Consider the following 23,305-nt stretch of genomic DNA (forward strand, 5'->3'; position numbering starts at 1 on the left):
ATGCCTTGCCATTTTCCCTCATCAAGGGCTGGGCAAGAGGCAGCACACAGAAGCTCTGACTCATAGGCATGAGCACACACACTGAAGGTCAGGGGGGCAAATCCACAGGGGAAGTGCTGGCTTCACTATGAAGACTTTCTCTTGACAGGTATGAAGTCTCTTCCCCTAACACTTAGAGAAAGTCATCAGCTAGATTAGGAACTTCATAGCTTTCACTGCCCTGCACTATCAGGGTGGATGAAGTTAACCACCATTTCCAAGCTTATTAAAGAAGGAGAATCAATCCACTCTTTCCTTGCATTCAGCCAACCTCCATGGAAGAAACACATGTACACAACACCCTGCCTTAAAGGACTGGTAAAAATGACTCCACAGGAACTGTCCTAAAAACATGAAAAAGATTCTCTATAAATTCAGGGCTATTTTTAGTCAAAATATAAATATGGTTAGCAAAGACTATTGCACACAAAGCTATCTCTCTGTATAACTTCAGGTAGCAAAAAGATACTTCAGGAGAGCTGCAGAGGGACTGGGGACAAGGCATGGAGGGACAGGACACAGGGAATGGCTTCCCAGTGCCAGAGGGCAGGGAGAGATGGGATATTGGGAAGGCATTATTCCTGGTGAGGGTGGTGAGGCCCTGGCACAGGGTGCCCAGAGAAGCTGTGGCTGCCCCTGGATCCCTGGCAGTGTTCAAGGCCAGGCTGGACAGGGCTTGGAGCAACCTGGGATAGTGGAAGGTGTCCCTGCCCATGGAAAATGTGCCCTGAGATGAGCTTTAACATTGTTTCCAACCCAAACCATCCTGGGATTCTGTGCCTCTGGAAACTTCTTCACAGTACAAGAGTCATTTGAAATAGCATTCTGATTATGATACATGTTAATTGGAAGCTAATACATTTTGAGACATAGAAATGATTTCTTTACTAAATATGAAGATACAAAATAGAAGTTCAGATCATTGAAATAAATTTTAAAATAATTTTTTAAAAGCTTCTCCGTTATCCATGCTGCACAGTACTTGGCTCTTTTCCAGCACCTTCCTATTTCCCACAATGAAGCTAAAATGAAGCTAATGACTGTAACCTATGGATGGGAAAAATATTATTTCATGGTAAAGGTGATAAAGCATCTCTGGGTACTGGCTCAGCTGTGGTGGTTGGTGGTAAACACCTTTTGCTAAAAGGATCAAAAAATCAGAATAGGAGGAAGACGGAAAGACTTGAGAGGTATTCAAGGGGAGAATGGTCAAGGCTGAGGAACAAATAGGAAACATGAAATCACTACAAGAAAGGTTTCCACAAATAGCAGGCGATGAGTGGATGCGGAAACCAGTATAATTTCTGGTTATAACAAGTCACTAATACTATTTTAAGACATTGTGATGATGGTATAAATGAAAACAAGTCATCCAAGGAGTTTCAGTAAACAAGGACAACTAGTTGAGATGAACGACATAGATGATTAACAGGAAATGCCTGAAAGACAAAGAACAATCCACACATATTTTCACAGAAAAAGGCAACTGAAGATTTCAAAAGCTTTTAGTGCAAGTAATTAATGAATTACATGTAACTTCACTGAAGATACTCTGCTAGAGGAGAACTTGATCATCCCAAGGCCTCTAAGCATAAACATATGGTCAGCTATAGCAAGTTCATGGGTTACTTCACAAACGCAAAATGCTAAAATAAGTGTAGACAGTCATCATGGTTGCCTTAACTGTAATTTCTTAATAACAGCTTATTTATGACTATGCGAATATAGCAATTCTCAAGAGAAGATTTTATATAAAGACATAAATTAACCACTTTGACAAATATCTCAAGCAAATATCTCAAGCTCAAATATCTCAAGCTCAGCACTGAACCCTCCAGAAGAAAAACATATTGTTATTTGAAGAATAGAGTATATGATCATTAAATAATGGTTACTCTCTGTAATACATAAATATAACAGGGATAAGCTGTGGTCGCACATTTCATTTCCTGACTTTTAAATGCTTATTGAAAATTTAACAAACTTTTTAAAAAGCAAAATACAGCTATGAAAATGGGTGGTATAAAATACTATTTGTTTTGACATGGCCCACAATGTAAATTCAAACCAACAGCACATAAAGGGACATATTTCCTGATTATTATTGAGAAGAAATAATTTCACTCAATTTGCTCTGAAACGATTCCCAAGGGTTTGGGGTTTTTTTCCCCTCTTAGACAAAATACACTTACCCTGGCCAAAAAACCATCAACATAACTGATTAAATTTCTAATAAGTTACTTTTTGTAGTCTCTGATTTATGAGTGAAATAGCAAAGCAACCTCCTCCCACAAATAAAACAATCCCCATGTTTCCTCCCACCCTCTTTGGTGCTATTTTGTGGGGCACATCCCTATACTTCACCAACCAAAGTGGAAGTTCCTGACTCACACTGGTCTGGAAGTGAGGAGCAGATCCCATCGTGTGCTCTCTCCCACAGGGTGTCCCAATCGGACAAGAGGAATGGGACTGGGACAAATTAAGTAATCTCAAGTAGTACCTTGAGTGCTCCAACATCTCCAACCACATCTTTTTCATGGATCTCTGTTCTACATAAAAGCCACAACCCTTTGCATGTTCCCTCCTTGAAGCTTATTCTCACCTCCTCACCCTCCCAGACCCCATTCCTTCTCAGCTCTTTCTTTTACCCACTTCCACCATCCCTACCCACATTTTATCATCACAGAATCATGGAATGGTTTGTGTTAGAAGGGACTGTAAAGCTCAACCCACCTTCCACTGTCCCAGGTTGCTCCAAGCCCTGTCCAGCCTGGCCTGGGACACTACCAGGGATCCAGGGGCAGCCACAGCTTCTCTGGGCACCCTGTGCCAGGGCCTCACCACCTTCACAGCCAGGAATTCCTTCCCAATATCTCACCTAACCCTGTCCTCTGGCAGTGGGAAGCCACTCTCCTTTGTCGTACCTTGTCCATCCCAGTCTCTCATCAAAGGAAATCTGACTTCACCTTCCCCAGCTTTCTGTCACTCTGTTCCTATCCTGCCTTTTTAGTCATTTCTTTGTTCAGCATTCCAAAATCTCACCAACTTCTTGTTTAACTCTTGTCCCTCTTCCCCGCTGCACTGTCACATGTTCCATGTACAGCCAGCCCCAGCCTATTCCAAATTTCTCCTAACTGCTGTCACATCAGGGCTCCTGCTCCTGTACACTTTCTTCAATGCATGGATGTGAGACTTGGGGACATGAGTCAGTGGTGGCCTTGGCAATGCTGGGGGAATGATTGGGCTCAATAGTCTTGCAGAGCTTTTCCAAGCCAAATGGTTCTGTGTGGTTTCAACCCCTGCCAAGCAGCAACAGGAACATTCCCGGGAGTACAGTCCCATCCCACGGGAGCTGGGGGCCACACTTGCACAAGCTGCAGCTCATCCCTGCCTATCTCAGCTGAAAACATGATCCCTGGGCAGCAGAGGATGCACACAGCCCAGATGGCTCTGGGAGCAGCAAAATGAGAATATTCAGTTTCCATGGACGTCAGGCCACCTCCGGCTATGTCTCTGTTGCACAGATGGAAACAGACTGCTCCTCGTGACCCAGAGATTGATAATTTGGTCACATTTAGTCATATTATCAGCAGCAGAGCTCTAGCACAAAGGCCACCTGCCAAATTTCAAATTCTAAATGCAAAACATGAAGTTACCAGGGCTCGTTAAATAACACATTGACAGCCGCAAGCATGGACAAAGACATGTTAATGCTCCAGTCTCACCCCTGAAACCTTCAGTGGTTCTCCCTGAAACTCTGAAAACACCAGCCCGGGAAAAATGACAGTTACTGAGATAACTATTCCTTGAAATAGTACACTACTCTTAAAAAAAACAGATAAATTCAAGATTATAAAGTTACATACCAGAACCTGTTACCTCTCCTCCACACTGAGGAAAGCAACCTGAGTTGGTAGGCAGTGAAATGGCTATTTCAAAAACAACAGCAACCACCACCATCCATTCTGGGTTTCAGAAGCACAAAGCATGAAAATACATTAAATTTCAAAATCATCTACTTGGAACCACTGCCCTCACTGACCAATCTCATTGGTTTGCAGATAACATTAAAAAGGGGGGGGAAAAAAAAAGCTTAGTCCTGGGGTGGTCTTGTGGTCTTGCAAGAATAATTTTAAAAGAAATTAAAATGTTTTGATTAATTTTTCTTTTGAATACCAGGCTCTTCAATAGCTACCACTTAGGGAGCACAAGCTGCAGATGCAAAGAGCAGGAACTCAGTTCTACATATACTAAGCAGTGAGATTCTCAGTCTCCCACAACTTTGCTCATGAGATATTTTTTAACACACTAAAAATAAACACAGTTAAATCATGATTTACAGTCTACCACCATTTACTACAGCATAAAGTGCTACAGTAGCACAGCAAGGTTACATAAAATACTGTATGATGTTATGTTAATTTCTGATCTAATTTTATTCAGAATTTCATAAATTGGAGACAAAAGATCACCAATACTTGTCCCTCTGGGGAATTCTTGCCTTTACTTGTTTACTCTGCTATTATAATTATTGTTATTATTAGTAAAAAAAATTGAGTTCTGTGTGGTTACAGTGACCCAACTGCATTAAACCAATTGCAGGAACAGGACCCATGATTTTGATCATATTTTCCAGGCAGTTAAGACCACATCCATTTTAAATAAAAAATGCTCCAGCATCCTACAGCTGTCAAAAAGGGTTCCTGTGGTTTCCTGAGCTCCTTACCAGTCAGTATAATCACCAGATTTATAAAACTTTGCTTACTAAAATTAATCTTAAAAATCAATAAATAAATGTGGATTAAATGCCACAAAGGAAAATAGCCCATAAATGAACTGTACAGTCATGGTTCTTATAAGAACAGTACACAGGATACACAGCAGAGAGAAAAACAGGCTGATCTAAAATACAGCACAACTTTTTTTCTCCGTGTTTTACTCAAGTGATGGAGGAAAAAATAATCCTGCTGCAACTGCTAAAATTTGGTATGTATTTGCAGTGAATGGGGTTTGTGAAACTGATGCTAGATGCTCATGTTTTACAGAAAGGCCTACACCAAGTTTTGGACTCCCATAATTTTGCAGACCTATAATACCTTCTTAAGCTTCAGGAGATGTGGAGTCAATATTTAAGAAAGTATGAGACTCATTTCTTACTTAATACTCTAGTTTTTAAACCGTAACTTGCTTATTCATACTTGAAAACATCCATTTAATTAATTCAAAGACATGGGTGAGGGGAATAGAGTTATCAGTGTAATTTTGAAACGTTTTTTTCCTTACACTTATTTCCCTTCTTGAGCTCTCTAGGAATGTGTAGGAGAGGCTCACACAGACACACCTGCAGGCTCAGGTACCTTACAGCCATCTCTCATTATCCACCTAAGAAGCAAATGCAGCAAAACTCTGGTCACACAGCACTAGGGACAAATGGAGCCAGGCTCTACAGAGCAGGAAAATACAACCACAGAGGAAAAGAAAGAAGCAGTTAGTGAACATCTGAAGTAAAATCAAAAAAGTTGTGAAGAAAATGGAAGAAGCAAAGGCATGACTGAAAAAAGGATTAGTGCAGGGTAAAAGAAACGAGGTGGGGTTAGTGATTTTATAAAGACAGAAGTAGTAAACCAATATCCACATTACACAGCAAACACTATAACACTATTGGCAGAGTTAGCTGAAAGGCAGGAATAAACCGGACAAGAAAACCCGATTTATGTTTTCATTCCACAGCTGGATCCTCATTAAGGAATTTTAGGGAAATCTTCCACTTTTACTCATCCAGTAAGGAATTTATTGAAAGACTGCGTGTAAAGCCTCTAAAATGAATGAAGAGCGATAGGGGAAGAGACTGAGGCAGGAATGATACTTTGTCTGCTGTACTCCAACTCACAACAAGCCAAAGTTATGAGAGGTTAGATGACTCAGTGGCACAGAACCCAGAAATACTCATCACACACGTACAACTCTGGTGCACATATACAGGTTCAAGGCACACTAAACTGAAGGCAGGAAAAAGCTTCAGAAAAATATTTCAGTCATCTGCATGGTTACTGTAGGTGCTCCTCCTAAAAGCAGCTTCCAAAAAGGTATTCCCAGGAAACTGCATTTAAATAATCTTTTCATGCTTTCTACACACAGAGCTATACTAAATAATCTGAAATTTTACAGAATAAATACGGTAAGCCTCTACTTCTTGGCACCAAGGAAGAATGCCAGCTCCCCCCAAAATAGGCTGGAAATTTACCTGGGAGACAGTTCTGTTCAGCATCGAAACCTTGAAACTTGCTTCCAGTGTTTTGCATTTCAATAGTTTCACAAAGATAATAATTCACAAAGATAATAATTTCCCCAAAAGAGAGTTTCTGTGTCCCAGTCAAAAAATTAAATTACATCAGTGTAGATATCTCATGTATGATCGTAGTTTTAGAAGCTGGGAAACTAGGACATAATTGTCCAAGGTATTCTCCTGCACAGATGGTCAAGGTCCATCAAAGCTAGTAAAAATTTGGAGCCTTCTTTATGAACAACATAAAATAGAAATTAATCTAACAGAAAGACAGAGAAAGAAGTGCCAAGTAAGGAAGTAACATTTAGTCTGGAAAATACAACTCCAGCTAAAGGCTGCATCAAACTAGTTATGCAAAGTTTTTCAAGAGAAATAAAAAAGGTTTCCTGTTTTTTTTCCTCTCTTCTAGGCCCTCCACTTCCATGGCAAACATTCAGCACCTTTGAGGCAGCCTGCCCAGCTACTACTAGGCTAATTTGTAACAGGGAACACCAAAAAAGACAGAAGACAAGATATTTGCAGCATTTTCTCTACAGGAGGGAGTGTGCTTGTTCACTTCACTTGGGAAAAGTTTTGAAATCAGACTTCAGGGTACTCCTTCTTACAAAAGAAATATGTATATTCCATGAAATTTGGATGAGCCCATACAGCCTCTGCTGAGGGAACAAATTGTACTTTTATTTACTTAAAAGTAAATATTTAAATGATTTATAGAGCTGAAGGATTATTTACCAAAACAGCAACTCACCACTTCATGAATGGATCGGTTGAAGCCATCATCCTCTGTAAGGATCAGCAAAATGATAAGGGCCATGTAAACATGGTGTGAATTCCTTTCTTCAACGTGATACAGAATTTCAAGAATTGGCAGAACCTTTAACGAAAAACGTGTGTATTAGTTTAGTCTTCAAATACCTCAGACAATAAACAGAGGAGGCTCTAAAGGTCCCATGTACCGCCCTGTCCTTGACAGTTCATACCAATCCCTCCCTCTTGAAACAATCACCCCTGAGCAGTGACATGAGGTGTCCAAACACCTTCCATCTGCTTCACTTTGTCTCACAAGAGAGTCTAAACAAGTGCTTTCTTGTGGTCAGACACAGAATTCCAATCCGTAAGAAATGAGATTCCCAGCCATACCAGTTACCATAACCTCCAAATGCTTCAGTTCTCCTCTCTACACCATGGGGAAAACAAAATTGTTAAACAAGATTTTCAGCAGTCCAAGCAGGAAAACAGTTGTCTCTAACCATCTGTGCTACCACAAGCCTGCTCTGAAAAGTCTTTCCTCATCAAACCTAGCCAAGTACATTGGAGCTGAGGTGAACAGAGGCATTTTGAGACCTGAAAGTGAAATTCCATTTTGGTGTGTGAAGATAATCCCAGAAAAAAAAACCAGTTTGTGTTGGGTTAAGACTAGAAAAGGCCTGTTTTTCCAATTTTAGATAATATGCAGCCAGAGAACTAACTGATCATTATGATTAGAGTTCAGCCCAAGGTCTTGCAGCATTTCCACCAGGATGAACAGCTTAAGCCAAAGTCTTGCAATAATAATGAAAATGAGATTTCATTGCAACAGCAAGCATACCTGAACGCTAGTCTAAAGTTAATCCAGATGCAAACACTGTCTCCCTACCAAATGAAAATTAGCTTTCTACTGGCTCAGTACAATGTGGCTTCCTTGGGCTGCAGAAATAGGCCGAAATCACAAAAAGCCTTGGAAAAAAGGAACTGGAGAAAGCCCTCAGTTCCAAGAAGCTTCTAGACACCTAAAAACTTGCTGTTTTTCAAAACAGGACAAATGCAGCTGGATGAATCATGTGAAACCTATTCTGGTGAGCAGCCAGGACACCAAGTGCTTCACAAGCCTCTGAAGTTACCAAAATGTTCTCTTACAATCAACCATCCTCAAAACAGTTGGGCCATACTAAACTAGTTTCTGTTAAAACGAAATTAGATTGATCTAAATGCTGCAGGCCACAAAACCTTTTGAAACATGCTTTGGTCAGGGTCAAGACAAGAGACAACAGAACGAGAGGAGTTGGTTAAAAATATTTACAGAATATTTTAATTAATATTAAATAAATATTAAAATACTTTTAAAATTATACATTGCAAACATCCTTCCCTTGCCATTTCAAATGATTCTTCAGAAACCTCTCTTCCCAGTGGAAACTAGAGTACCATCTTTGTGTTTTCTGAACAGCAATCTTGAGTAAAGACCAAGTTTTCCCTAGAATTTCTAATTGGCGTATCAACAAAAAGATTAGTCCTTTTTTTTGGATGGGGAGAAAGAGAGACAAACATCACTGCTTTAGTCCACCATTCAAATTGTTTCTGTCTCCAACATTTGCATGTAGCTTTTCACTGCAAAGGCTCTGTCATTTCCAAGTCCAAGAATTATGACAATAAGCTGGATAGAGCTGGAAGCAACAAAAAACTTATGAAGAATTGCATTTACAACTGGACTGTGCAGAGAGAACAACAAAAGCCTTGCTGAAGGTAACCATTGGAACAACTTCTTAGGTTTCTAGACAGATCCCAGATGGAAGCACAGAACGATTTGGGTTGGAAGGGACCTTTAAAGATAACTGTGACCCAGTCTGGTTGTGTTAAACCATACAAACCACTCTGGCAGAACATATTCCTTCAGAACAGCCCAAAATATCTCCTCTGTCTATACACATTAATACTAATTGTAACTGAAAAAGTCCATTCATATTCTCAAGTGCTCCAAGTCCTACAAGTGTGTTGCTACAAACTACACTTAAAAATACATGATAGTAAGACATTGGAGCCATTCACTTACTAGCCAATATGTGAAAGTACTGTTACTAAAATTTCATACTTGCTACTGAAGAGTGGTCTGGCACTCCAGATCACTGTAATCAGTCCTCCTGCCCCAAATAAATCTTGCTGATTCCAAAGCCTCCACTCCCTTGGCCATGTTTCCCTTTCCATTCCTCTTTCAGGCTTCTCTCCATCCACACACTGGACAAAACTCAGGGAGGCAAATGGCAACTTAATTCTCTCTTATGTGCCATTTCCAGATGGAGCCAGAATCAATTCATACTTTTTATCATCCTTCCTCCTTACAACACTTTTTCCTTTGTATATTGATTGCTGAGGTGCACACACACCTTTAGGACAAGTATTACTGTTCTCAGAACAAAAACTATTTAACAAGTCACCACTTACATAAAAATGTTAGAATACAAGATTAAATTAAAACCCTACATTTACATTTAAAACGTAAAATTGGAAATACTCTGGGAGATGCCTGGGAGGAGTCTTGGGTGGAACCTGGGACCTCAGGTCACTTCAGGAATTCAAAGGACCCTGTGAGATTCCTAGAAAGAATCTCAAGTGAATCTTGGAAGTGAGATCTGCTATTTAAACAGCAAAAACATCTCAGGTATCCTTTCTGAATGAGTCCAGGGCTGCAGCCTGGAATCTCAGGTGTCTCAAGTAAAGATGGAAACTGCAGGAGATGCCTGGGAGGAGTCTCAGGAGGATTCTGGAGAGGACAGATTCCTCCAAAAGAGAAGAATCCTCTTAGTTAATACTTTCATAACGTTAAACTTTATCTAGACTTTCAACCAAAATACAATTCTACACTTCTATGCTACATACGCCCATTAAAACTTTTCTATCTTCTGACACAATGGCTCTGTCTATCCCTGTACTGAGAACACAGCCACCACTTCTTTTGTATTGCTGGCCCTCTTCTCACAGTCATCACGCTACCACTACTGCACCACTACTAACACCTTCCTCAGGAGCAGTTTTAACTGGCAACACACAGCCACCATTAAAAAGTTACTTTTAATCCCCAAAACAAGCAGCCGGTAAAAACAGACACTGAAAATTGCAGATGCTATATCCAGTCCAAGGCTGGTTTCCCCAGTAAAGTTTAAAAATAGCTTGTCTTTAGTAATCAACAAAATACAAGCAGCAACCTTCTTAAGATGAATTTACACTACAGGAAAAAATATCGCTGCACCATCAGTTGATACAAATACATCATCATATATATTATTTCATTACACACATGTTGAGCAGCAACAAAATCTCAACACAGAAGCCAAAGCAAACACATCAAATAGCTCATTTCTTATATGCAGAAATCTCACTGGTATTTTTACTTGCAATACTGGTGCTAACTGCTCTTTCAAACAAAAGAAGGCTCAGCAGTCTCCCATCCACAGATCAGAAAACTATGCTTATCAAAAAATGTGCTAATTACCCCCTATTTCACCCGTCCCACCACTTCTGGAGGATGCCTGCAAGCACTTTGAATAAGATAGCCAAATCCTAGATATGAACTTCTCTAACAGAAGATTCTCTAGCACCAGATATTTAATCTAGTTATTTATAAAAATGAAGTCATGAACGACACACAAAGATCCTATTTATTCTGCCAAGCAGACTTATTATAAGAGCAAAAAAAGGTATCACTAACAAAATAAAACACAAAGCCAAACAGAAGGTGAAGGTATTTACCTATTAACTGGCAAACAGAGATTCATATACAAATGAGGAAGTGAGCTGAGACAGTATCTGTTATACCAGCTAAGAAAAACAGAACTGAATCAATTTATAAGTTAAACTGAAGTTGAACGAGAGCAAAGACACATTTCAAAAATCCTTATGAAATGTTACAGGGCACCTTCCAATGATGATTCCTGGGCACAGAAGGGGAGACAAATTAGAATAGGGGAAAACACAACTAATGGGATGCACTGAGTGCAGTGAAACAGCCAATAACCTTCAAAACCCCTGCAAGTTTAAGATGAGGTCTAAGCTGCCTGTGGACATGATCTCTCACACAGCACCTCTATACCTTATACCTAATTCATCAACTGCCTCTCTATGAAGAGGCCACTGATTTACACCACAAGCCTCCAAAAATTCCTCTACCCTCATTCAAAGATAATTTTTACTCTGAATTAATGACCTTACTGTTTTTCTCTCATATCTCCGGATAGTGGGAATCAACCTCCAGGCTTTAGTTCTTAATCTCTCTGCAAGTGGAGATTCCTCTCTTTTCAAGGATTCCCCCTTATGAAGCCACATACACATCCCGATGCTCCCCAAACTCTTTTCTGACCAGCTAAGTTCACTTCTTGAGGCTCTCATGGTGTTATTGTGATTTTTAAAGGAAAAAAAAACCCCACCATGTTTCTCTGCACTGACCCATTTCTCAATAGCCTGTAACTATTTCATGAAGCATGGAAGTACAACACTAGAATAGCACACAGTGTGTCAGCATCACTCTTGACATGAAGAGAAGGAATAACAAGCTCCAATATTCAACTCCCTTTATCTCAGTTTCAAGCCCAAGACTGAATTACCCTTTTTCACCACAGGGCTGTAGTTAGGAGGTCAGGATTTCTTTGTCGAGTAGCCCTCCCAGCCCTCCCAATTCTTTTTGGGTCTGGCTCAGCCTGCACTACTGAGTAATTAAAATTGCTCTTTTCAGTTGGTTGCTGCTTGTCCTTATCTACTAGCTCAATAAAAACAAGAGGATTGGATAAAGACGTCACTAACTTGTCAACAGAGATCACAAAGAAGCAACAGTATGCATGAAGAGCAAAATAAGAGCAGTTTCAAATGCTGGTATCGAAAAAAATCAAAATACCCACAAAACCATACTGTTGACTTTTCAGTGATGCTTTTCTGAATTTTTCCAGCTTTTCCCACAAAGTGTTTAAAGTTGCTGATAATTTCTGGGATTTTCTGACTTTTTTTTTAGGTGATAATATATGAAAATATCCCACATTGCAGAGCGTCTGAGTACCTGCATCTGGAGTTGTTTTGACAGATGAACCTCATTGTTTTTCTGGAAGTTTTACAGTTTATGAGACATCATGATTATAAAACAGTGCACACACCTAACTTTGACTTGACTAGAGCAACCTAGGATAGTGGAAGGTGTTCCCTGCCCATGCAGGGGATTTGAACAAGATGAGCTCTAAGCTCCCTTCCAACTCAAATCATCCTGTGATTCTGTTTTATGATTCTAAAGATACAGCAAATTGTTATGGTTAGCAGCTGTTAAATTTGTCATATCACACACTAGCAGCTCCAAAAATTATACATGGCCATTTGTTCACAGAATTCACGCAAAGTGACTCAGCCCTTGCCTACATAATCTGCAGCGGATGACACAGGAGTTCAGTCTTGAATCAATTCAGCATCAGCCATCTCACCCCAGTTTGCCAACAGTGGCGTCTATCAACTCCGATTTTAGCAATACATCTGCTAGAACTTGGACTGAAACCAAACTCACTCCATATCTGCCATCTAACAGGCAAAGGATCTAATTACCTGGCAAGATTTCAAATATTAAAATGGAAAGGGTTCTCTATTCTGTTACCAATTCCCCTAGACAGCCATTATCTTATTAAAGGAATTCTTTTTAATATGGAAGATTTGTTAAAGTGGTTTGTGACACTACTAAAGTGGGGAGCATAAGCTAATTTATAACATACAAAAACCATACCAGGTGTCTGTTATATTGGCCATTAACCACAATCCTATTTAAGTGGCTAAAAAGTCACTACAGTTGTATTTCTATAAAGTCTGTGAGCTGCTCCTTGAGGAGTTTCAGTTTTAGGTCAACCCTGTAAGACATTTGGCATGCTAGTCCTGTTACAGCTCATTTTATTACCCATTACTCCTGAAAGAACAGAGTAAGCCTGGGCAACTTTTTGGCATGAACATCTGAAAGAGATAGGCAAAATAATGAATAGAATATCTGCTACCAGCTTCTCTGCACCATGACCAGAAGTGAGCAGGTTTGACCTGGGTCATGAGAGTGGCACAGAGAAAGAGGCCTTGTAGCTTCACCAGTACCACCCTTGACTGCAGTGATATGTTTAGCACCACACTCCTGAGATATAACAAAAATTAGTAAGTGAGCTAGTACTGGTGAATGAGTGATCCAGAACCTACTGCTCCCACTGCAGAACAGAGGCCACTGTCAGCTGGTGACACCAAGCTTGCAGGGCCAATCCCTCTTGATGAGAATAAGGCAGGCAGAGCAAGACTCACCAGATTTTCAATGTCTGTCCGTGCCAACACATAGGTCCGCACATTGCTGTTCTGATGCAGAAGCATGTATAAGAGAAGAGTGGCCTGATCAGATTTCTGCTGCTCACACAAGGCTGTGTATAAACTGTTAAAGTTAATCTGGAAAGCATGTGGATTTGATGACGAAAAAGCAGTGTTATCTGAAATAAAGAAATAAAAGAAAATCTTTAACAGATACATTTATCATTCAGTTATTTACTAACTTTATAAAAATCTCTGGAGGAAATATTTAATACAGACACCACAGTAAGGAGGAAACAAAAATCACCCATGACTCTTATCACCAAAGGCCATAAACCATAAGACCTCTGTACCTGCACAAAGCATTTACCTTTTTCTATAAAGCAATTCTGTCCCTCTGTATGGCTTCCGCTGTTAAGAAGGAATATGATCCCAGGAGCTGCTGGAAAGAGAGCAGCCACAAGGTCTTCTCTGGAACCAATGTAACAATGATTCATGTGGTTCCAAACCCTGCACCTCAAACTTCCAGGCTTAGTTCTCTGGCATTTAAGTGGAGTATCTCACATCCACCCCTTTCTTGGTGTGAAGGGTAGATGTGCATAGGTCAAGATTATCATGTTATGTCAGTGATAAGGTGTCAGGACTTTAGAGGTGTGGGGTGGGGAGTTTTGTGGGTTAAGTGATATAAAACATCACATCATATTGTCTGACATCCCTCAAAGTAATAGCAGTTTGTTCCTAATCTCAATATACTCTGTGCCAGAGCTGGAAGAGAAAATAAAACAGATTTCTGTTTGCAGAATATATACCAAGTTCAATAAAAACATCCATCTGCAGAAATTTCTAAGGTCTAGAAATTCTCAGTGGAAACAGAAAAGGCTAGCATTTGAAAAAGATGGAGATTGAGAGAATTTTTACACGGGCAAATAGTGGCAGGACAAGAGGGAACAGTTTTAAACTGAAAGAGGAGACATTTAGATGACAGATTAGGAAGAAATTCTTTCCTGAGGGTGCTGAGGCCCTGGCACAAGTTTCCCAGAGAAGCTGTGGCTGCCCCTGGATCCCTGGCAGTGTCCAAGGCCAGGTTGGACAGGGCTTGGAGCAACGTGGGATAGTGGAAGGTGTCCCTGCCACAGGCCAGAGAGTTGAAACTGAGCGAACTTTAAGGTCCCAAACCACACTGTGGTTCTATGATTTTTAGCCCATATTGTTATCGAAGTTTGCTAAGTAGCTTTCAGCACAGAAAAGCATGGCGGCTGTCTCTTATTTTGAACAACATTTCCACCCACTTTGGACAGAGAAAGTGTTTGGAAGTGCTGCAGGAGCCCCGCAGGAGCCCTGGCTGCCACTGGTTTTGTGGGGCCCAGCAGACAGTGTGCCAGGGAGCCGCCGCTCCTCTTGGCTGAGGAGAGGGAGGACAGCTCCAGCCATTGAGCTGCAGGCAGCAGGAGGCCCTGGAGCAAACCCTGCTGCCTGCAGGAGCTGGGAACCACGCGGAGATGCAGCCCCGTGGCGATGGAAAACCCTGCCTGTCCCAAAACCACGCACCCGCAGGCACAGGAGAGACTCCAACCTGCCCTTCCTCAACTACTGACCACCACTATGGATGAGATGGTTTAAAACATTCCTGCTTCAGGCAGGCATTTCCCTTCAGGAGGAAAAACATGGATGCAGACAGCAAAATCAGAACAATTCGGTCCTTGGTGCCACAGTTGTTAGCTGAGAAGCACCCGTTGACTTTGCAGCTTCACTTCTGTAGATGTTTAAGCTGTGCCACTGGGATTTACAGTGTTTCACTATCGGTTTTATTAAAGAATTCTAAAAAGCCCAGTAAAATAAACATCTAAATACAATTAAAGAAACTTACCAGCCAAACCAGCATATACTGTATTATTCTGCAGAACATTAAACTGACCAACAGAAAAACTAATCTATTCTAGACTATGTAGAAAAAAAGCCTGAATTCTTCTAGTTTTGTCCCAATTAAATTATATAAATTACTTTAACAAAAATGCCAGTTTTCCTTTTATAGTATATATTATGATAGCAAGCAGCCTCCTTTTTTCCCTTTGCTTTCCTCTTAAAAACCTCTTAGAATGTTCACAGAAATCAAATTTAAGCTCAATTATGAGTATTGCTAGTGGGAAGAAGTTTCTGGGAAACAATAAGTCATTCTATCAACATACACATGTAGAGAAAATACAGCTTTTCATGCTACATTTGACACAAAATAAGTTCTTTTAAAATTTTATAATGATATATGTAGCACGCTTTAATGAAATACATTGCTGGCTACCAATGGCATGAAACAAAGTCAACCAAAATGAAACATTAAAGGAAGGTTGCAGTTTAAAGACAGAACAAAAACTTTTTATCAACAATTTGATCTCAACCACCTGTAAATGGTATCCAATAAATCAAAGGAGCATGTTAGGACTCAGAATTATTCTTATGAGAACAATCCTCCACCCTCACAACCCAATAAATTTTCCTAGGTAATGGTGAATTAATTTAGAGCTCAACATGGTTAAAACTTAATGGATAAAGGAATACAAAAACTCCCCAGAAGAAAGTGCATAACTCAGGATATTACTGTGGCTTCACAGATTGTCACACAGCTCCTGAGCTCTGTGCACGCTGCCAACCAGCATAAAGCCAATGAAAGGTAAAACCACATGGCTCAGACTCAAAGATTTAAGTATGGATAAAGTATTCACGGAAAATGCTGGAGTCCCCATCCCAGGAGGGATTTAAAAGCCATGTGGATGTGGCACTTGGGGAGTGGTGGCCTTAGCAGTGCTGGGGGAATAGTTGGACTTGGAGGGTTTTTCCAACCTAAATGATCCCGTGACCCTGAAAAGCACAGGCTGCATGCTGAGCTATCTAGAGAACCCAAGCTTTGTTAGGGCATTCCCAGGTCCCAAACATGACCCTCTGTGAGTCAGTGCCACATGGCACCTGCCATTACCTGACACACAGACTGGAACCTGCCTTCTCACAGTCCAGACAAGCACCAACACAACTCCGAAACCTCCCATACATACAAAACTCATGTAAGTGTTTATGTTAAACATTTTTTTTCTTACGTTTGCAATACAAGAATATAGTCAGCAAACCCAGATAGCAATTTAATTATTTACCTTCTCTCTAAGGAACATGACTCCAGGATAAAAAGTGCTACAAATTTTTAGGGGACTCCAGCAGGATCTTGGATAACATCTACTTATAGGTCAGTTTTATTTATATATTACAAAATTATAGTGTCACAGAATCATCAAGGTTGGAAGAAACCTTCAAGAACTTTTAGCCCAACTGTAAACAGGATTATGAAACTTTCTAGTATTTCTCAAGTCAGAAGGACAAAGTATCCTCCCTCTGTGCCCACCATTAAGTTCCAGCAGCTGAGGAACTCCACCTCAAAACTCCCAGACGAAAACATGTTATTACTGCTTTTCCACGGGCTTGCTGGAAGGACAACAAATCTTGGAAAGAGAACCTCTAAGCAATCACAGCAAACTTAAAACTACGTTTCATCAGTTCGGGCTGAGAAGTAAGAACAGATACAAACCTTGTGTGTTCTTGAAGGACATGATGGCTTGCCTGTAGGGATTGGGGCTGTCTGGAGCGTCGGTCAGGTTGGCCAGGACCAGCAGCAGCAGCAGGCTCTGGCTGGCCAGAGGGGAGCACTGTTCCAGCTGCGCCGATGCCTTGCTGCCCACCCCACCCAGAGTGAACACTGTCCACAAGCCAGCTGCAGAGAAAAAAACAACAAATAACAGATTTGGTCATCTTTTAATAAACAAGGCTTCTTTAGTGGGTAGGTTTGAATTAGATATTGGGACAAAATCCTTCCCTGTGACGATGGGGAAGTCCTGGCACAGGGTGCCCAGGGAAGCTGTGGCTGCCCCTGGATCCCTGGCAGTGTCCAAGGCCAGGTTGGACAGGGCTTGGAGCAGCCTGGGATAGTGGAGGGTGTCCCTGCCCATGGTCAGGGTTGGAACTGGATGGTGTTTAAGGTCCTTCCAGGCAAGCCATTCTCTGATTCCACAATTCTGTACTGTGCATGTACAGCTCCAGCAGTAAGGTATCATGTGTAAAGCCAATGTAATGTCCCCAAAGTCTGCTCGAAAAAGCTCATTGTCACACTGCTTAAACGTCAATGTTTGAGCTCAAATGCAGAGTCATTTTCACACTTACAGCACTAGAAAGAATTAACACCAATACTAGACTACTGCATTTGAAATTCCTGTTCCTAATTACAGCAGCATTGGTGAACCCAGATGACCAGCCACATGCCCAAATACTGATTAGAGGAGCAGGAGAATCAGAGGAGGATTAAAAGACTCTCCTCATCCATCTCTAGCAAGACCATTAGTCCCTATATCCTTGCCAAGGCTCATGGGACTGTATTACAGCTGAAAATAAACTGAAAAAAACTAAGAAAAGCACCAAAACTGAAACAGACACTGCAGACTCAGCATTATTGGGGTACAAAGCCCGAGGAAAGGACAAAACCTCTACATTTATCACATCTGGGCTCTTGATACATTCAATCCAAGGGGACAAGAAGCAGCCCCTCCCAATCATACTGTATTAGAGTCATCCCCAAACGTTTGCCTAGCAGTTCATTTTTTTGAGTGTATCTTGAAATTTTATGGCAGAGACTGAGCATTTAATCAAATTATTCATTTAACAGGTAAAAGCTTTGAGTTATACAAGGGAAAAATAAAAATAGTAACTTCTACTTAAAAAAAGGCTAATCCTTATTTCCTCTTTTAATTAACGCCTAAATCAAAAATCAATTACAACACACCTTCTTAAAGAAAACAGGAAAATTAAGAAAGCTTAGTTTCCAATCTTCTAGTCTGCAAGATTCAAGGTGTAAATGATAAAAACCTGTAAGCCATTTGAATGCAAAACATTAAGCATAACAAATTAAAAGAATTTCAAGTAGTCTTAGCCCAACAAAATTTCAAGCCATCCAATGAGTATTTTTCTTCAAACGTAATTATACAGTCAGATTATGTAATAAACCAATGCTTCCTCATTAGAACAATTGCAGGGCAATTATTGCCATGTCATGGCCAAGGGAACTAATGCCACTCAGTGTTAAGCAGCTTGAGAGAGTTCTTATAATAAAAAGCACTGTAATTGCAGCCTTCTTAGCAAAAAAATCATGTTAAATTAATAACCCTTTATCACCATGTTTTTCATCCACTGTCCTTATCAGAATGAATGATGCTTACCATGAAGTTAGTTTTTAAGACCACATGAGTTAACCAGAGAGGTAACATGCAAATAAACTATTTTAAAAAACCTGAAATAACTGTACATTTATCATATGTTAAATAAATTCAAATTAATCTTTTCTTAAGCTTTAGTGTAGTTCTCATTTTTAATTTTCCACCACCCCATCCTTCTGTGGTTGCATATGCTATTACTACAGCTTTCCTCAAAAGTTAGGAAAAAGGGATATGGCCAAAACACTGGTGATTAATCTGAATCTTTCACCAGGGAGAATGATGTCACTATGTCCAAAAGAAATCTGCACATTAATATGTGACCCAAGTAAACTCCTGAAGTTGTCTTGTGTATTGGCAAGTCCTCCAGAAAACCAATCCCATATAACAGGTTCATAAAATTCTTTCAGTTGCAAAGGGCAGTGTCACATTAGGTGCTAAGTATTGGCTGGTGCTTCCAACATAGTCAAGCTGAAAAACATTTTGAAGGAAAATATTGTTTCTGACCATAAACATCAGATTAAAGTGCTAAATAGATAAACAGCTTGGGAAGACAGAGAGTCAAGCAGAGTTTCTCATTGTATGTAGTATGTTCACAATAGCTGAAATATTACTTCGTTAGACCTAATTTTATATAAATCCATATTTCAAAATTACAAAGCTATATTTAACTTCTTAAATGTGAAAAACAAAGTAACTTATGCTGCAACCCCTTAGAAGCTTCCCTCACTTTATTTTCAGATCTAAAGTTAACAGAAAACATGGAAGAATATACACTGATACAGTGTGGCCAGAATAATATTTCAGATTCTGCTTCTTCAGAACTTCACACAGAAAAAGAACCCCAGAGTAAAGGGAAGAAACTCCCATGTTTAAAAGAGATGAAGGTCAGGATGGAAAGGGCTTGGAGCAACCTGGGACAGTGGAAGGTGTCCCTGCCCATGGGAGGGAGTGGAACAAGATGAGCTTTGGGATCCCTTCCAACCCAAATCATTCTAGGGTTCCATGACTCTACGCAAATTCCTGTTTAAGCCAACAGGATAGCCACAGATGGCTGCAACAGTACTAGTTCTGCCTGGCATTATTACAGGCATGAAGAGAAATTTGCCCAAATGCTTCAACATATAGACTGGATTTCTTTCACATTGAATTTTTTAATTTTACTCCTAGACTCTCGTAATTTTTTAAATATCGCAAGAGAAATACAAATTCCAGATGTTTTTGTAAAGCTTTCCACATCTCTGGGAGGTGGCAAAGATAAGCTAGGGTTCTCAAAACTAAACTAAACCAAACCACTGAACTGTGAAAAGGAGGGAAGGGCAGATTACCTGAAAAGGCACCATGAGGCAAACTGCTATCTGAAGATTTATAAAGTCTTGAAAAGGCTCTACAGTAACAACTACTACCTTTCTGGTCCTAGTTATAAGCCTGATAAAGTCAATAATCCATAACTCTCTAACAGAGTCTTCAATGTTGTTGTGGTTCAACACCACACAGCCAATTGTTCTTTCCTCTCTGGTGAGATGGGGGAGAAAACTGTGAGAAAAAAAGGCAAAACTCATGGGTTGAGATAAATACAATTCAATAGGACTGAAATGAAAGGGAAAATGATGGTTATCGTAATAATGATGATAAAAGAATGGAGAAAGGAAACGAGGCACAATGCAATTGCTGGCCACCTGCTGCAGACCCTGAGCAGTGTCCACCAACCCCTGGCCAACACCCACCAATTTTATTGCTCAGCACAACAGGATATGGGATATTCTTTCAACCACTTGGGTCAGTTGTTCTGGCTGTGTCCTCTCCCACCTCCTTATGTCTCAAGGGACATTAAACCTCATCTCATTCCACCCCTTGCCATGGGCAGGGACACCTTCCACTATCCCAGGTTGCTCCAAGCCCTGTCCAGCCTGGCCTGGGACACTGCCAGGGATCCAGGGGCAGCCACAGCTTCTCTGGGCACCCCGTGCCAGGGCCTCATCACCCTCACAGCCAGAAATTTCTTCCAAAATTATGAGAATCTGGTATGTCCTTGATTCAGCATAAGCACAACATTAGTGTGATATCAACATTACCCAGCACTGTAACTCCATTCAAGCTGAAACCAAGACAAACATTTAGGTATTTGGATCACTTATTTTATTTATATAATTTTCATGTTTTGTGCAGAATACTTTTAATTGCATTTCTCTCATATGTGTCCATTGTCTCTAACTGTGTCCAGCTCTGGGCTCCTGAGGACAGAAGAGACAGGAAGCTGCTGGAGCAGGTCCAGCAGAGGCTGCAGAGATGAGGAAAGGCCTGGAGCATCTCTGTGCCCAGGAAAGGCTGAGGGAGCTGGGGCTGCTCAGCCTCCAGAGGAGGCCAGCTGAGAGGAGCCCTCAGCCCTGGCTGTCCCTGTGTGCAAGGAGGCTCCAAGCAGGGCCAGGCTCTGCTCCTGGGGGCCAACAATGGCAACCAGAGGAACGGCAGGGACTGAGCCCAGGACAGGAGGCAGAACTTCTTCCCTGGGCAGTGTCTGAGTCCTAAACAGATTGCCCAGAGAGGATGTGGAGTCTCCTCCCTGGGGATATTCCAGACCCCTCTGGACACAATCCTGTGCCCTGTGCTGTGGGATGGCCCTGCTGGAGCAGGGAGGTGGCACCAGATGTGACCAGCTGTGGTCCCTTCCAGCCTGAGCCATTCTAGGATTCACTGATACAACTTTATTTCTTGACTCAGTCCCACATGGAACCACACTGATAGAAGTTTTGCCAATCAGAGAAACAGAAAATTTCACTCGGACACAGTGACCCCATTCTCCCTGGTGGAAATATAAAATTCTGCCAATTACTTCTGGGAAATACTCAGATACTGTGATATGGAGCTGACTGCTTTTACCTTTGAAACCAAACGAACAGATTTATTTTTGCCCTTCTCTTCCACCCAACCAGCCACCACAGATTTTTTTCTCCCCTGTTCATACAACTCTATGTAAGGCAGAGCAAGAAAAGCAGGTCATAGGAGCAAGGCATGTTTTTTTGCAACAGAGAAGCTGAGGTCTTCTCTAAAATGGCTGGAAATACAGTTTCCAGCCATGAAAACAAATCCAGGACTTTAATCTAGTTTGACAGTCTGTGAAAAAACACTTAATGGCAAAATGAAGTTATGACACAGTCATCAAAATAGAACTTTCTTCACCTGACTGTTATTTGATGTAAACACAACTCTGCAGAAATCTCAGCCTAATGCTTGCTCTCTGTTACACAACGAGACACCAGTAAGGTTCATGTTTGTACCCACTTTGAGAAAAGTTTAAACACACTTATTTATAGTTTCACATGACTAAGAAGAATTTTATGACCTTGATTTTGAAGGCATTTTAAAACCAAGAGTGCAGATGGCACTCTAAAAACTCATTACACTCATATAAAGCATTGCAACTTATAGTCAAGAACTTCTAGCATCATCTACCATTATTTTAAGTCAGCAGATCAACGGACTGTGAGCTGTAATTGATTTTTGAGCTCTCCTGGGTTAGTTATTAAACTAGTTGTAATTCTTCTGCAAAACATGTATTATTCACCTTTCAACCTTCAGTGTCAAGGTTCAGAAGACAAACTCTCTGACTTCACATGCTGGACAGAGCATTAAATTATTGCTGAGGAAATCTGAGTTACTTATTTCCAAGTTTCTTTCTAGGAAATTAATATTGTTTGGGTTTTTTTTATCTCATAGTAGCTGAAAAATTCAATTAAAGTAATCACTGAACTTCAAGCTTTCCTTTGAACATCCTTCATTGAGTTTAAATACAGGCATTAAATTGCAATTAATACTAGCAAAGCCTTTTTGAGTACACTCCTGTCTCTCCACACTGGAGCTTGGTAAGAGGGCACATCCCTTCCTCATTCCCCATCACATAACCTGAGTCCTCTCAAACATAAATAGCATGCTCCCAATTAGTTTTTTATTGCTTTTGAAATTATTTTGCCGAGGGCATCAGGTGGAGGTGCAGCCCCAGGCTGCTTCTGAGACTGAATAGAACAAAATAAAGAGTTTTAGTAGCCATGAAGATCTTCAATAGATCTCTTGATCTCCCCCTGTCATTTTAACATTTCCCAAATGACAACCCTGCTTCCTTGTGGCAAAAATGAAAAGAACACAAATTGAAGAGGCTACAGAAGTTGGCAAAACCAGTGTTAAATATCAGAAAGAGAACAGAACCACAACAACAAAAAAAAAAAAAACCAAAACAGAACAGGTCTAAGTTATGGTTAATAATACATCCAAGTCCTAGCACCATATTCTGCTTTCCTATTTCTGAAACTTTCAGCATCCAAAAGATTGTCCTACGTTGCAACAGCATCTAAGGCATCACTAAATACAGACGATGAAGAACTGCAGCAAAAGTGATTTTCATTGCATCTAATTGATACCATCATGTACTTCCTTCACCAAAACTAGTAAATAACACATTATTAAAAAATATTACAATTACTTTTTAATTCTTATTACACTCAAGAAGCAGCACTGGGAACTCGTGTGTTGGTTTTTTTTTTGTTTAACGCTTATTATGTGTGTCACATTTCTTAAGTCAATTCAATGGTTCTCACACTGTGGTCTCATGAACACTTTCTGGTGGCCCATGGAGACCTGGCAGTTCACGTTGTGCTGGCTCTTGTCCTTGTTTCCAGCTGCTACATTG

At 40.6% G+C, this 23,305-nt stretch overlaps 1 protein-coding gene across 1 annotated transcript in view; it reads right to left on the minus strand.

Annotated features, from left to right (window-relative positions):
- The window catches only part of DYM (dymeclin), a 207,783-nt gene that overhangs the window by 111,600 nt on the left and 72,878 nt on the right, over positions 1 to 23,305 (minus strand). Inside the window, exons 11-13 of the mRNA XM_085043464.1 lie at positions 16,950 to 17,132; positions 13,382 to 13,560; positions 7,074 to 7,199 (exon numbers count right to left, since the gene is read on the minus strand). Of these exons, the coding sequence (XP_084899590.1) occupies positions 7,074 to 7,199; positions 13,382 to 13,560; positions 16,950 to 17,132 (488 nt within the window). The remainder of the gene's footprint in view (positions 1 to 7,073; positions 7,200 to 13,381; positions 13,561 to 16,949; positions 17,133 to 23,305) is intronic.

Source organism: Lichenostomus cassidix, chromosome Z (genome assembly GCF_008360975.1).
Source record: "Lichenostomus cassidix isolate B80296 chromosome Z, HeHo_3.0, whole genome shotgun sequence".
Classification (NCBI taxonomy): Eukaryota; Metazoa; Chordata; class Aves; order Passeriformes; family Meliphagidae; genus Lichenostomus; species Lichenostomus cassidix.